The sequence below is a fragment of the Thalia democratica genome, chromosome 5 (genome assembly GCF_965202585.1).
Source record: "Thalia democratica chromosome 5, ktThaDemo2.hap1.1, whole genome shotgun sequence".
Lineage (NCBI taxonomy): Eukaryota > Metazoa > Chordata > Thaliacea > Salpida > Salpidae > Thalia > Thalia democratica.
In genome coordinates this window covers 29,016,922-29,033,552 of record NC_139169.1, presented here as the reverse complement: position 1 = coordinate 29,033,552, position 16,631 = coordinate 29,016,922, and the positions used below count along the sequence as shown (strand labels likewise).

The 16,631-nt window shown below is 25.0% G+C and overlaps 1 protein-coding gene across 1 annotated transcript; it reads right to left on the bottom strand.

Annotated features, from left to right (window-relative positions):
* Positions 1-2,257: 2,257 nt before the first annotated feature.
* On the bottom strand, positions 2,258-2,608 carry LOC145836388 (uncharacterized). Its single transcript, XM_082944193.1, has one exon. The coding sequence runs from the start codon at positions 2,606-2,608 to the stop codon at positions 2,258-2,260; it is 351 nt and encodes a 116-aa protein (XP_082800319.1).
* Between the last annotated feature and the right edge of the window lie 14,023 nt (positions 2,609-16,631).

Sequence of the window (16,631 nt, the reverse complement as noted above, 5' to 3'; positions counted from 1 at the left end):
AAATATACAAAATCATTGCATAAAGCTTATATTTTAGTTTGATGTGTTAATCTTGAAAAACGCAATATTATTGTAAGTTGAATACACCAAATTAAATATTTATTTTGTATATACACAACATATTATGCATAATGTATAAAATGAAATAAAATGTTAACAACTAGTTTTATTAATTTAGAAGAAATTTTCTTAAACTTTCTAATGTAAGAGGTGTTAAAAACTAAAAAAACATTGCTAACATATGTGTCTCATAAGCTTGTTAAATTAATACAATTAAATTTAGTAACTTCTAACAAGTAGTAATACAAAACAACTAAAATTTTTATTTTTCAGGCTCAAACCACAACCATGAATGAAGAACTAAAAAACTGTGTGTAGGCTATATTGTAAAAAATTATGAAAATGCGATCGAGTTAACTAGACAACCCAGTCTACATAACAAAATGTTTATTCGTTTTTTTAAATAGATATTATGAAACTAATTAAGAAATTTAGATGCTTTCTACAAATTTTATTTATTTTTCAGCTTTGTTTATTGTTAAAAATAAATAACAAAAAGTTAAATGTTACAAAAAAAATATTTTAAAAATACTACAAAAAAATCAAAATTAAAAGTAATAAAAAAGAACATAAAAATACAACTACAGATCATGTGGTAACAGTAAAAGTAAAAAAACGATAACTTTTAAAAATATCAAAAAAAAAAGAGAAATAAAAAAATAAAAAAAATTAAATAAATTTAAAAACAAAACTACCGACTGAAGGTAAGGGTTTAGGGTAATAGTGATAGTGAAAATAAAAAACTTAATATTATATAATAAAAATATTCAAAATTTTCAAAAATTTAAACCTGTTCAAAAATGTCTTCGTGCAAAAGTGTCCCTTTGTGCATATTAGACTCCTACTCCAGACGCACAAACCTATTGTAGATACCAACAGTAGTTTTACGTGTTTCTTATTTTATTTATTTTTGACTGTTGTTTGTTGTTAAAAATAAATAGCAAAAAGTAAAATGTTAAAAAAAAATATTGGAAAAAGTACTACAAAAAAATAAAAATTAAAAATAATAAAAAAAGAACAAAAAAATACAGCTACAGATCATTTGGTAAGAGCAATAGTAAAAATATATAAAAAAAAAAGAGAAAGTTATTAAAAAAAAATTAAGCATATTTAAAAACAAAACAAAATTGCCTACCAAGGGTAAGGGTTTGGGGTAATAGTGATAGTAAAAATAAAAATACTTAATATTATATAATAAAGATATTCAAAATTTCCAAAATTTTCAACCTGTTCAAAAACGTCTTCGTGCAAAAGTGTCCCTTTGTGCATATAAGACTCCTACCCCAGACGCGCAAACCCTCTTATAGATACTAAAAGTAGTTTCTACTCCATTTCTAGGACTACACTATTAGTGTTGTCTAGTTTTTTATTTATAGATTCAATTAAAGCTAATTTTTAAGTCTTAAAATTTTCACTACTTTCAATTTATTCTATTAAGTTTTAGGCTTAAACTGTATTTTTATTTTTACGTTATTATAAAAGTTTTTGAAAAAGTTACAACTAAAACTTTTTCAAGTAAGCGCACAATATAATTAATTTAATTAAATGAATGTTTTTTTTCTTTAGGTTTAGATTAAAAACTATTATTTTTAGCTCATTTGATATTGTAAAAGCACGTGATGTGCGACTCTATTATCGAAAATATTTTTCGTATACCAGGTTCTTAAAATCAAACCTTTTGGTGATTAAATATAAATGAAACAAAAACAAACTACGCTTATAAAATTAATTAACATTCAAAACTATTAGACTCTTTAAATATCTACTTTTAGATAAAAAAGTACATTTATAGTGACAACACGTTGAATATAAATTAAGAAATTTTATACGCAAGTGGTTTAATTTAAACTATTATAATTTTAAAATGTCAAATTTTTTGATTTTCGTTATAAAAAAAGCTGCTTAAAGTTTTGTTTAAGTTTTACTTTTGCATATTTTTTAATAAAATTGGCTGGTACTTTTTCTATATCTTTATAGAAAAACACATCTTCCAGTAGTCGACCATACTAAAAGTAAAAATAATGCAACAAAGAAACAATATACACAAAATAGCTTCACCAAACATATTTTATAAAAACTAATTTATATTTTTTTAACTTCAAAAAAAATTCGATATTAGTAAACAGTTTAAATTTACGTAGTATGGAAACTAAATAAAAACACTTTTTATTTAAAAATCATTAGAAAAATTATAAGTTTATTTCTTTGGAACAAATCTTGGATCTCGCCTGTCAACGGGGCACGTTGCTGATTCAACGAACCATTTCTCAATACAACTCGTACAAAAAACATGTCCACATCTTAACTTTGTAACACAGTCTAAATTGCTGAATTCTTCCAAACAAATTGCGCATTTTCCGTTTTCATTTGATTCTTCTATGTACTTAAAATTTTCTTGCCTACCCAACACGTACTCCTTGTAATATTTTGAATTACACTTCTTGTACTTTTCGGCCAAAGTCTCGATAACACTATCGAACAAACTGTTTAGATATTCAAGTTCGATACCTCTACAAGTCTCTGATAATCTGTTCAGTTTTTCTTTCATATCGTCTGTATAAGATTTTGAATCGTTTAACAAACTGTTTAGTTCTTCTGCTTTGGCGATTAAGTTATATTTATCGTCACAATCAATATTCAGGTCTGTACTTATTTCATAATCAAAACTTTCAAAGTATTCCACAAGATTTTTAATTTCTGATCGGTTTAGAAAAGTCCCTCTTTCTTCGTAATTGCAATGAAACTCATATTTTTCAATACTTTCGTCTTCTGAAGCTACAACAATATTTTCAAGCGTTTTAAAGTGTTTCATCGATTCACAAAAGTTTTTGAATTTTTTGTCATACTTTATAAACTTCTTTTCTAGATTTTCTAGAATTTTCTCATCTAAACCACCACAATATACATAAGTGGAAATTTGCATTAAATGACGAAAATAAACCTCGTATACAAGATTAAGTTTCTTGTCAAATACTTTAACTAATCTTATCAAGCTTTCAGCTTTGTTTTTTAACTCTTCTTTGCTTATGCTATTCATTAAACTATTTTCGTAAACATATAGTAGACGTATACTTATATATCCAAATTTTTTTTCATAATTTGGCTTTTTATCAAAAAATTACTACTTAAAAACTATTAATTTAAGAAAATTGTTTTAGTATAAATTACGTAGGAAACTACTTAAACCATTAGTAGGTTTTCGAAGTATTGTACATTTATGTGATTTATAAAAAGCTATGATTAAGTGATTCACACAAACTAAGTTTTTTGTGAAGTATTAGTATTTTAATTTATTTGGTTAAATGTTATTATATTAAGTAGCAGATATAAAAGTTTTATTGTTAGTCTTAAACCGTACAAAAGTGATTACAAACTTTCTCTTAAACAGATCAGGCAACAAAAAGTTAACTGCTTTAGGTATAATCAAGACTTTTTTTGAAATCACTGATTAACTTAAACTAAATTATTAGTTATAATTAATAAATATCTTAGTATTATTATTAAGATATTAATTTAATATTAACAATTTTTAATTTGTATGTTACTTCTATACTAACAATTACTGATCTGATTGACTCAACACTCGTAACGTGGTAGAGCTTTTTTTCAGTCTAAAGATACTTTACAACATAAAATACTCTCTTGAAGTTTTTTCAAAACTAAGCGTTTTATTATTTTTTATTTTCATCCTCAACTTCGTCTAAAATTTTGTAGAAGAGTACGTCGTATTCGAATTTTAAGAACATTACTATTATCTGACGAACAAATACATATATAATTATTTTCATTGTCTTATTTTTACGTATTTATAGAAATTTATAACTTAACAACATGCAAGACACTTAAAAATATTCAAAAAAAATTTTGTTCTAAATTAATACTACAAAATAAAATTAACAAGGTTATTGAAGTTTAAAGTTTATGTTGTAGAAAAACATTATTAATCAAATTATATTTTTATAAGTTTAAAACGACGATTGCTTGGTTTAATTACATTATATCGTTTGTAATCAACAAACAACTAAATGTTAGTATTGGAAACTTTTAACTGTTTTCTAGTTTTATAAATATAACCACTTTGTAAGTGTTTTAAATTATCTACAAATAATAAAACTTGTTGTTTCAAAATATTAACTTTAAAGTAATATAAAAGTATTTTTTAAATTCAACACATTTATTAATTAATAAAACTTACTATATGCATTGAATCTGATCTCATAAAACATCAGTGAAAGTCTATACGGTATGTCTTAGTCTACAAAAGTCTTGTAGTCTGTTGATCAAAAAAACTTTCATATTAACCTTGAGCTTGTCGCATAAAAATTTAAAATAACTAAAAAAAAACTTTAAAAGCTAACTTTAGTTTTTTTGAAAGGTTAAGTATTATTTTAAAAATTGGATCAGAATAATTTTCATACTGTCTAGATATTTTTCAAATTAAGATCTCTTTTACTAAGCACATCTTTTAAATTTATCATTTTTAAAGCAGTAATCGTAAATCTTACTATTACGATTTATAATAATCTTAAAAAACGATTACTTTTAAAAAAAATAAGAACTGTTTTATTGTTTTAAAAAGTGGACTTAACTTTCAAAAGTTTTAATACATTAATGACAAATGGAGTAAACTTGTTTTACTTTCAAATGTTATAAGATTAAAATTCTGTTTTTTTTAGCAACTTTAGTACTAGTTTTTTACAATGATTAAACTTAAAAGTTTACTTTGTGTTTTCCATTGTTTAAAATTAAGCTCATACATTTCTCTTTTATTTTATTTGACTTGTGTTTCTAAATTGTTTTAACACCAAGTTAATTATTTCTATAATATCAATGCTTGCAAAATAATTTATTTACTATAAACGTATAAAAAACTAATAAAAAACTTGCTTTTTAAATCAAAATCTTATTTAGTAGTTTGAAAAACATCAAGAGTTCACCCAGTTCAAAAAAAAAATGTTTAGTTATCTATAAAAAACGGTTATACAAAACTTTATGCATAAATTGAAAAAATGTTTTTGACTTAAAAATATATTTATTTATTATAATTTATTAATATTATAATTTTATTTTTTAATTTGACATTTAATATAAGTTCAATATGAAAGAAAAATAATTAAATAGTAATCCTTTATTTTTTAAGCCTTCAGTTTTAGGTAATGTTTTTAATGCTGTAAAAAACAATAGACTAAATATTTTAAACCCTTTTTATTTCAATTTGAGCTTAGTATTATATAGTTTTTTTATCCATATAGTACAGTGCTTCTGAATCTTTTTCTAGTGGCGGAACCCTTTTCCAAAGTTCAACTTTTCCGCGGAACCCCTAATTTAATTTCACATAAAATGTTCAGTATTATATTTCCTACAAAAAACAAAAGAAATTCACTGAAAAACGAATTTTTTAGCAAAATTATATCATTGTTAGAAATCATACAAATTGTAATAGTATTAGGTGGAGTCAAATTCAAGGTGCGCTAGAGGCAATAGGTATTATATGATTCTATAATAAAAAAACGAAAACAAACATGATTAATAGCAACGTCATAAAAATCTTTCCTTGCATAATAAAAACAAAATGAGAGTTACATAAAATAACGAAATGAACATTAACCTAATCGAATTCACAGATTACTGTAATAAACGGGTAAGATGCCTAACGAAAAATAAATAAAAAACATTTAGTGCGAAACTTGAACTTGTCTCTTAGCAACAAGCATGTCAATGCGCGGCTGGATTTTGAATAGACTGAGACAGAGACAGGCAGATAAGGTTGGAGTCAGCATACAGTTCCAACCATTACATTTTTACAGCACTTGAAACAATATAATATACCAGAAATAAGTTTCTGATAAATATTTTTTTTTAGTTTTATTGTGTAACATTTAGAATTTAGAAATTTGATTGCTCCTACATTGTTTGCTTAAGTGATAATACCAGTATTTTCATGACTTCACTAAAAATATAAATTCAAAAAATTTGCAAAAATTTGCGCAACCAGGACACCTATTAATAATGAATACCCATTAAAAGTTCTACCGCTAGGTACACAGTAAGCAGACCAATGAATGCTACAACAATATATGTTTTCCATTTTATGTGTTCCATTTTTTTAAAAGTTTTATGGTTTATGTTTCTTTTTGTTTCTAATTTTTTTTTTTTTTCGAAAGGCTTCGCGGAACCCCATTTCAGAAGCACTGGTATAAAGTATATGATTAAATAACTTTAAATTACTTTTTTTCAAATACACTGAGTAAACCAAATCCTGAAACTTTGATTTTTAAGTCTTTAAACAAAGTATGTAAATTTTTATCGTAGTTTTAATGTTTAAAATGTTATTTAAAATTTTAAGTTTTATATATATTTTAATAAATAGATTGCAACACTAAGACAAATACATTGAGTAATTAAAAATATCAGTTTAACGTTATTAAAAAAAAAAACATGTTTTCCTTTCCCTTAATGAAATTGTTTATTAACACTCGGCTATATGTAAAAAAAACTATTTAAAAAATAAAGTATTTACAAAACAGTTAAACAAACAAAACGCTTTATAGCTATTATATTTTTTTGTAAAACAAAAAATTTGTAAATATTTTATGAACACTTTTCAATCATTTCTAAGTAATTTCAGTTTATTTTTTAAATTTTTGAATTAAATATTTTAAATTTATACAATAGTTTCTTTGTGGTTTTTATATATTCAAAAATTACCTAATTACATTATTTTCAAACTGTTATTTTATTCTTACATTGTATTTATCGCTTAAGATAACATAACATTACAAATGCTAAAAGTGCTTTAAAAACATTTGAAAATACTTTATTATCTACTAAAGATAAAGGCTAATTTAACTAAGTATTCTTTACATATTTTACATATAAATTACTTATAGAATAGCTTTATAATTTTTTCGCATTGAATTCAATGCACACTAAAATTAAATAGCGCCGTACATCTAAACTACTTCGTGACATAGAAAAAGTATAATAACAAAAATAATAGTTCACAGAAAGTGCTTAGTGTTAAGCAGTATTTTAAAACACAAAATTGATAACTTGATAATTTACAAAAACTAAAATTAAACTATGTGAGCAATATTTAAATATAGTTGTCTGCCTTAAAGCGTCAAAATATATTTACTACCAAAATTCAATTAACAGCATGTAAAATTGAATTTTGCCATTTACTTCTTCAGCAAAGTGTTTATAGTTAAGAAATAAAAAATGAGGATAAAAACGGCAAGGTTTTAGAATTTGTAGAAAATGCAATAACAAATATGACCTAATTATAAACATTTAAAAAAATTTTAACTCTAAAATCTTTATCTCGTTTCAAGCAAACATTTAAAAAATTAAAATACTTCACTAATGAATACAAAAATTAATAAAATCAAATTTGAAACTAATAAAAACATTAATCCTAATAAAATCGATTAGTTTTAAAAAGATTTCAATATTCAACTTAAACAATTAACATTATAAAACTGGTTTAAAAAAAATTTAAATTACGCCAATCTTGCTTATTAGATCTTATAAAGTGGTTGGCAGCATGTTTCGTCAGTAAGCTAGAAGAGGGAAAATATAGCCTGAACATTTAGAAACAACTTGGTTTACAAAAGTAATTGTAACTTTTTCCGTGCAGAAGGTAGTTGGTTATGTTTGATGTAATTAGACAGGATTAAAAATTGTGTCATTGCTTCTAAAATAAGGGGTATTCCCCACGTGGCAACGCAAGATACTGCGGTGATGTCAAATTGAGGCGCAGTGATTCTACACGGGGTGTCAACAAAAAAAAATTGGTAGAGTTCGAAATATAACCAGTTTAAATTCAAAGTACAGCTTCCTGGTAAACCCTTGTGAGTAGATACGGGTGTGTCTCAAAGAAAAACAGAGAAATTACCAGTGTCAGGTGGTATTCAATTGGAAAGCATTCATCTGATGCTTCGAATTTGGCGTTTTATAATCAGTCAGCGGTCGGCAGGCAGTTAATACATGTGGTTTAAGTTTTAAAGACATTTCGACCATTTTTTTTTACTGTTAAGATAATTATTTCGGATTAATATATTTTCAATTTTTAAACTTTTATTTTTCAACAAAAATTTTTGTAGACATTTTCATTCGCAAGCGGACTTATCCAAATTTTTTTAAATGCTAGCAGAGAATATACTTTCCAAACTATTAAAATTTTGTTCGCTTAAAATAAAAGTTTTTTACTTCACAATACAAAACAAGATAAATGTTTTGCAAGATCAGATAAAAAGGTTTATCAATAGTTTAAAAGATCAAGTATAAAAACTTATTTTTTAAGCTCATAAGAAATTTTAAAATCATGTGGCTTACGACTCGATAATCAAAAAGTTTTTTTAACACCAGGTCCTAAAACCAAACATTATAAGTGCATTTTTATCGTTCACTAAACAATATATTAATCATGTTCATGTGTTGTTAAACATTTAATATACCTATATTTTGTAGAGCTTATTGGGAATTTCACATATTAGGTTAAATTTTTTGAACTGTGCTACTTATATGAGATTATAAGGTCAAATTAAAAGTTTAAAAACTCTTAAGTAGTGTATTTTATAGTATGTTCGTAAAATCTTACACAAAAGTTATATATCATTAAAACCAACTGTTCATACGGAAAACATATAAATTAAAAAAAGCTTTTTTTCTGCTTTAGCACTTTACTACATTCAAAAGTATAGTATTTTATATTTTCTTGTCAAAAATATGTTAAGTAACTCAAACTTAACATTGTTTGTGTCTTTAATTATTTCAATAAAAATAAAATAAAAAATATTTATTTTATATATTCAAAAACTTAGAAACTTGTATTCAGAATTATTTTATTTTAATTAACACTTCTAAAACAGTTAAAAATATTCCTTATATCAAACATTCGATGAATGCATAAAAAAAGCTGAATAAGTCCTTGAACTATTAGGAAAAATAACAATAATTTTTTACATGATGATTTCTGACTGAGCTTTTTTTTTTTGATTTGCTAATTAATTTATAATCACAAATGTTTGAAATGACTTTACTTTTATTCCAGCTTTTAGAAAACCTCTGTTCTTAATGTGTTTTTTTAAAAAGTAACCTAGGATTGAAATAGGAGGAAAAGTAAATATTAACAATAAAATATTTTCTTGTTTAAAAGTGAGAATAATAATCATTTAACAATTTTTAACATCAACCTTATTCTACCCATAAAATGTTATGTATAAATCTTCAGAAATAAAGTATAAGTGAATTATAGAATATTTTTTCTATTAAAGTTATACTTTGAACAAATAATAGTATGATTGTGGTTAACGTTTTAGTTACTACATACTACTATTGTAAACTGAAAACTTTAAATTGTTGTCAGAATAAATAAACAAAGTTCTACTTGCTGAATGTAAATTTTACAAAACCTTGTATATTTGCAATGTATGATTACCTAGAAAATAAGTACTAACTTAACTATATGATAAAAAGTATTAATAAATATGAAATTTAAGATAAATTTTTTATCTGTAGTAGAGTTGTATTAAAAATACAAATTTATGAAAATATTATAGCAGCTGTTTGTAAATATACCCAGCTAAAATGAACAATCAAAATGATGAGAGTTTATTACAACAAAAGGTAAGTTCGTTTTAATAAAACTTAACAATAATTAATATATACGTGTTAAATTAAATTTTAAATGTTTATTATGATAAAAAATGCAAAAATAATTGAGATAAAGTTTTTTTATGTTTTTTTTAGGAAAATGAAACCACCGAAATGGAAAGACACATTTATTTTCAGCTGAAAGAAGGAAAACAAATTAGGAATCTAAAATTCCAAATAGATCGTTTGAGAAAAATCAACGACAGAAACCAGCAATCAATTGAACTAGGCCAGAGACTAATAAATTTATTAAAAGTCATAGCTTGGAATGTAGACAAGTTATTTCCTGTTAGAAATGACTATATTAAATTGCTAGAACAAGAACTACTATCATCAACTAGTACAAGCAGTCAAAATAGAATAAAAGAAGATATTAATAGGCAAAAATATTGGCGTACTGTAATGATTAAACTAAAAAATGATATAAATGAATATTTAGAAGATGAAGAAATTTTTAATGGACTGACACCAGCTAGAATTGGACAATTTCAACATTTCAATGCTGATGAAACTTTCAATGGAGAAAGATGTATTTGTTGCATGGACGATTTGGAAGTTGGAAGAATGATGGTAAGACTTGATTGCAATCATGTACTGTGCAAAATATGTGCTGACGAATGGTTTAAAATTAGAAATACGTGTCAAAAATGCAGACAACCATATTATTAACATATAATAAGCATAAGTTTAATATGTTGCTTAAAAATATTTTCTCTATTAGTATTTGTATAACAATTCCATACAAAAAATTAAATTTGCTAAGTGTTAAAATAATTTTTTCTGAAAAAAAAAATATTTAAATCTGCTACTGTAAATGAACTTATAAGTAGACATATTTTTTGACTTTTTGTTGTACATGCAAACATCTTTTTTACTTGTTTAGTGTTTACATTCATCAAGGCAAAAGTTGCTTTTTATAATCTATGTATAAAGTTCCAAATATTTTCATATTTAGCTGCCCATAAGTTATCTGTATTTTTGCCTTCATTTAGACAAGTTTTTTTTATAAGTTTTTATCTGTTTTATTAGTCTTACAGATGTTTTGTGAATAAATACATTGACCTTTCATTCTTTTAGTTATTTTTAGATTACTTATTTCATAAAAATAAACATACTATAATCTAATTTTTAATGATAAAAAAATAAAGTAGGTGTTCCAAATAATAGGACGATGTTTTCATTTCCATGTTCAATTCAGAACTTTTTACAAATTTCATAAATCACATTTTATAAAAATTTACCGGCTATCTAGAAGAGAACGCCTTACTCTGATTATTAAATCTAAATATTTTTTACCAACCCTGTATACATAATATATTATAAAAATAAAACTTTGTTAAACTTTAGTTATTTAAAGTTCTTTAGTCTAGAGTTTTGTTATTGTTTTTAAAATTTCTAATTACAAGTTTTATTTGATGTTCCTGATTAACGATGAGTCTTAAAAGCTTAAAATTTTATTTTTGATATTAACTATCATTCTAAATCATTGCCTTTTGCAGAACAGCTCAGCGCAATTTAGAACTTAAAATTATTCATGTAAAACAATCATTAGCAGGTGCGTTAATGTAACTTGCATCTTTAAAAAATTTCTACACTAGAAATAATGATGTTGAATTTCAAATGTTAGTGTAAACTTAAAATTTAAACACAACAACTGTTAAGTTTTTTTATTTTATTTAGTGTATATAAGTAATTACGTTATATAACTAAGTTTGGAATTGATTTACGATGTGAAACTCTATAAAATTTGAAAAAAATGTTATAGTGCAGGCTGAATAAGAACAATTATTTTACGTAGTTGCATAAAATTATTAAATTTTGCAAATGTACTAATAAAAATATTTTTCTCAAACCTACTTCTTAGTTTTTTTTACCTAAGAGAATTACTGAAGTTAACATAAAAACAATCTATGATAATAAAGGACTTTAATTTTAGCGGAACTGTTGTTTTTATAAATATAACAAACTGAAATACTTTCAAAGATCTATTTAAATTTGTAAGCACATGCAATTATAATGCAATTATTGATTTATAAGTTTTTGGCCGTCTTTGTTTTTTGTTGTTGTTTTGAATTATTTTTGTAGAAATAGTTTTGTATGAATGCTGATTTTTATTAGTGTTCGTTGAGGTTGTTTTAACGAAATAATTAAAACAAAGTTCTAAAAAATGTTTATGCTTTTTTTTTTGACTGTAAATTATTTTCAATTTTGATATTTATATATCAACCTTTAAATAAAGAAAAAGTGTAGATATGCAATAAAAAGAAACTAAAACACACTCAGTTGCCATACCTATCCCCTATGATACAAATACCTAACAACTTTACTGGTGTTATTTTTCTTATTTATTAATAAATACGGTCTTATTTTATCATGCTATCAAGACTTAAGAGATTACAAAAAAAAGTATTAGTTCTCACTTTAAGTTTTTCTGGTTTACCACCCGACTTACTCAGGCTTTCCTGTTGCTTAAACTATTGTGACTTACTTAGGCTTATGTTTTGCTAAAACTTTATTTATAATTGGGCTTATACTTTGTAAATATTTGGTGAATTAGTATAAGTTAAATTGTGACAGTTTTCTTTGTAAATTATACTTTAGTCTCGCTATAGTATTTATTCAATATTGCTATCTACGATGTTTTGTTTATAATGAAACCTTATCGCTAGTTGATTTTTAACTCCCTATGTATTTCTAGCTATGGTTAAATCTCAATGGCTTTTAAAAAAGGGCAAAAATTAAATGTGAGCATTGATTTTTAATAAGTATATGTAACTTTAATGGTATAAAATTATATTAACCTACTGTTAAAAATTAACTGTGCAATTAAAAAAAATTAGAAAATAATGGCCAGTTCAGTTAAATAAGTTTTATATAAGTACTGCCTTTTATTTAAAGTGTTATGTTGTTCTTTTTACTAAACTGTTTTAAAGTTCCCACTACGGCATATTATCAATGTTATTTACTACAGCAGGGGTTCTTAACCTTATCTTCATGTTCTAACCTTTTTTGGAAAGTTAATATTAGATTTACATTTTTTTGGAGGGTAGCTACCAAATTTACACCTAATCTACAAAATGTAGTTTAATTTTGAGGAGTAAAAAACTAGACGTTTTAAACTTAAAGCTTACTGGACATAACAAATCGTAAAATTTAAAAAGTTTATTTAACTTAAAAGAAATTACACATATAAAATAAAAAGACAACTAATACGCATTATTTTCCATAACTTGTAATAAACAAAAATTACCCATTATAACGCTTTGCCAAACGTCATCGTAAAACAAAACACTTTATAAAATAAAATTGATCAAATAGGCAAGTTACAAGGTGGTACGTTCGTTTTGAATACGAAAATAATTCTTAAAAAGTCTTACAGGGTCGAAGCATATGCCGTGAGACAAGCTTGTCGAAGCAAAAAGGTATGATTAAACATTTTTCATAACTGGAGTTTGTTTCACGACATATTTCGAATTGATTAAATCGTTTGCTAAAAAAGATCCTAGTGAAACAAGTTCACTGGAATATAAACAAAGACTAATTATATAGTAAATTTTATTTATTGTACCCAATAAAAATGGTAATAAAAAAGTTAGTCTTTTAGATTTGTGCTTAAAATTTAAAGTCATTTCTTTATCGTTTCATGTGCACTTATTAATTATTTATAATCGTTTAACATCTAACTTGATAACATTTTTTAACCTGTCTAATAATAAGTGTCATACTAGCCCGCCTGACTCTACACCGATAAACGATCCTTGCGCTAGATCACCAAAAGATGTTATTTAATTTTTTCTTGTGCGACAAAGTTTTTGCTCGTAGAGTACTGACTTTCTAGTATAGTAATTATAAAAACAAAATATGATAGAGAACTAAATTCTGCTGAAAGAATACAGAGAGTTTTGCTGAATAAAACTTGATAACTAACGCTACTAAATACTAACATTGTTTTATAAACCAGTATTTAGTGAGAAAAACCTAAATTTTCAAAAACTTGCTTAAGTATCGAAAAAGAGTTTACAAAAGCAAAAATTTAACAAACACGAAAATTACTAAATACTACTATCATTATATATATGGTATTCATTAAAAGCATAAAATATTCTTAGCAAACATAAGTTTTTTTTCATAACACGCTTTAGTTTACTGGTTGAAATGTCAAAAACAATTATTAATTTTTTTAATTATATATTTTCAAACACAAATTAAATCAGATTTTTTCTCACTTACCTAAAAAAGATTTTCGCAGTGATATTTAAGATCACAAAGAATGTTTATTGATATTTTTTATATTTATATACTTTAGAATAGAGACTTCGAATTTTCTAAAAAATAGGATCGTTTACCACAACTCAAGTTAAGCTTTTAGATAATTAGCATGGTTTCCACACAATCAGACCACCTCAAACGTTTTGAGTAAGTTAGTAATTTAAGCTAGGTCATTTAGCAATCAAAAACCTTACTAGCAGTTGCCTGACTAGATAAATGTGTCATTTAGTTTTATAATTTAATTTTGTTTTATTTTTCTTCAAAAACTAATCATACCATAGTCCGGTAAAAGACGTTAAACTGTATCCAAGTAGTGTACGACTCGATAACTTGGAGGTTTTTTCAAACACTAGATCATTTGATCAAATATTTTTAAGTTCTTATTTTTGTACTATAAAAAAAATTCTTTGCAATTTTTATTTTACAACTAATACAAACGTTATAAAAATGTCCTTCATTTATGTTTCTATTCTAAATAACATATTTAAGGAACAGTTTGTATCTTAATTTGATTTTCTTGCCTCACATAAATTGTCTTTTTTCAAGTTTTAATTGTAATAGAATAGCTTTTATTATAAATAAAATTTTATAATTACTCAAACAATTATTTAGATTTGTAGTTGGTAAAATTATTTAGTAAAACCAGATTTTATAGTTAGCGTTAAAAATTAAGAACGTCTGGAATTTTGCATGAGTCTATTTGAAAAAATCTAAAGTATGGCGTTTAAGTCACAGTGGCGAGACGCTGTAATTATTAAAATGCACTAGTTCATTTTTTAATCAATAAAAATGTGCAAAGTATAAATTTGAGAAGCCATATTGGGGCGACGCACTTTATATTTCTTCGAAAGGGGCCTTTAGAAAAAGTTTGGGAGGCCTGCTCTAATTTCTAACATAAAATTTTTTTAGGCAAAAATTTTCGGCTGGATATACCACGTGGGTAGTATATTGCTTTATTTAGTTAGTATAAATGACAAAAACAAACAATTTTGAATTCTAAAATTTTAAATAAGTTTCATTATAAAAAAATGTTTATCATTACAAAGAATGAGCATACTGAAAATAAAAAAGATGTTAATAAAACATTTTTGTAGTCAATTAGTTTAAAATTTAAAAGTTTTTTTTACTACACAATAAAACTTTAAATATTACTTTTGTTGTGCTTCTAGTAATTATTGTAATATTTTTTTACAAACTTATTTTTAACTAAAAAAAAAAGGAAAAAAAAATTGCAAAAAAAATGTTAAAAACAAATTTGTATATTGCTTAGTAAGACTCATTAATTTAGCTTTAAGCTAAATCTTTTGTTATTAAACTCGATTTAATAAAACTGTTAAATTGATTAGTTTAGTAAAGATTGTACGGATTTTGAAAACTAAATCTAGAGCGCCATTTTGTATTCTTTTTTAACATGCTGTCGATATGCTCAGGTTAAAAAATATAAAATTTCATTAGTAATTTTTTTTTTTTGCAAATTTAAATAAGATTTTCAATGAATAAAGAAACTGTATTTTTATTTAGCCTTTATTTGTATAATTTGCAGCAAAAAATAGTTTAAGTTACTTTTTATTAGTTTCCTATTTTAAAAACTAAGTTTATGCTGTATAGTATAATCCAGTGCTTCTGAACCTTTTTCTAGTGGCGGAACCCTTTTCCAAAGTTCAACTTTTTCGCGGAACCCCTAATTTAATTTCACATAAAATGTTTAATATAATATTTCCTGCAAAAACAAAAGAATTTCAGTGAAAAACGAATTTTTTAGCAAAACTATATCATTGTTAGAAATCATACCAATTGTAATAGTATTAAGCCGAGTCAAATTCAAAGTGCGCCAGAGGCAATAAGTATTTTATGATTCTAAAATAAATAAACGAAAACAATAACAATTAATTGCAACGTCGTAAAAATCTTTCCTTGCATAATATAAGCAAAATGAGAGCTACAAACAATAACGAAATGAACATAAACCTAATCTAGTTCACAGATTACCGTAATAAACGGGTGAGATGCCTAACGAAAAATAAATAAAAAACATTTAGTGCGAAACTTGAACTTGTCTCTTTGCAACAAGCATGTCAATGCGCGGCTGGATTTTGGATAGACTGAGACGGAGATAGGCAGATATGGTTGGAGTCAGCATACAGTTCCTTTGCTTCGTTTTAATGTTTGTTACATGCGAAAAGCCGGACTCGCAAAGATAAGTGGTGGTGAATGATAAAAGAAATTTTACTGCACGCTTTGCTAAGACGGGGTACTCTGAAATTGCACATATCCAAAAATCTAAAAGCTCCTTCCCTTTGAAACTCAATTTTAAATTTCTATCTTCAGATAGTTGCAACAATTCGTTTTCTGTATCTGTAGGAAGATTTACTTCTTCTGAAGCAATGTCACACATAAAAGGATTCAAAATCCATAAACTTCGGATGCGAACATCTTTAGGAAAATAATGTTGAAACTTTATAGACGAAAGATCAAGGTGGTTTTATATTTCGTCAGAGAAGTTGAATTCTATGCATTTTTCATGGGCCTCATCAAACCATCAAACTCATCAAACTCATCAAAACATCAAAACATCGCAAAATTACCATTGCTAACCTTTTTCTTCCAAAAGTTAATTCTATTTTTAAACGCCTCAATCTTGACTG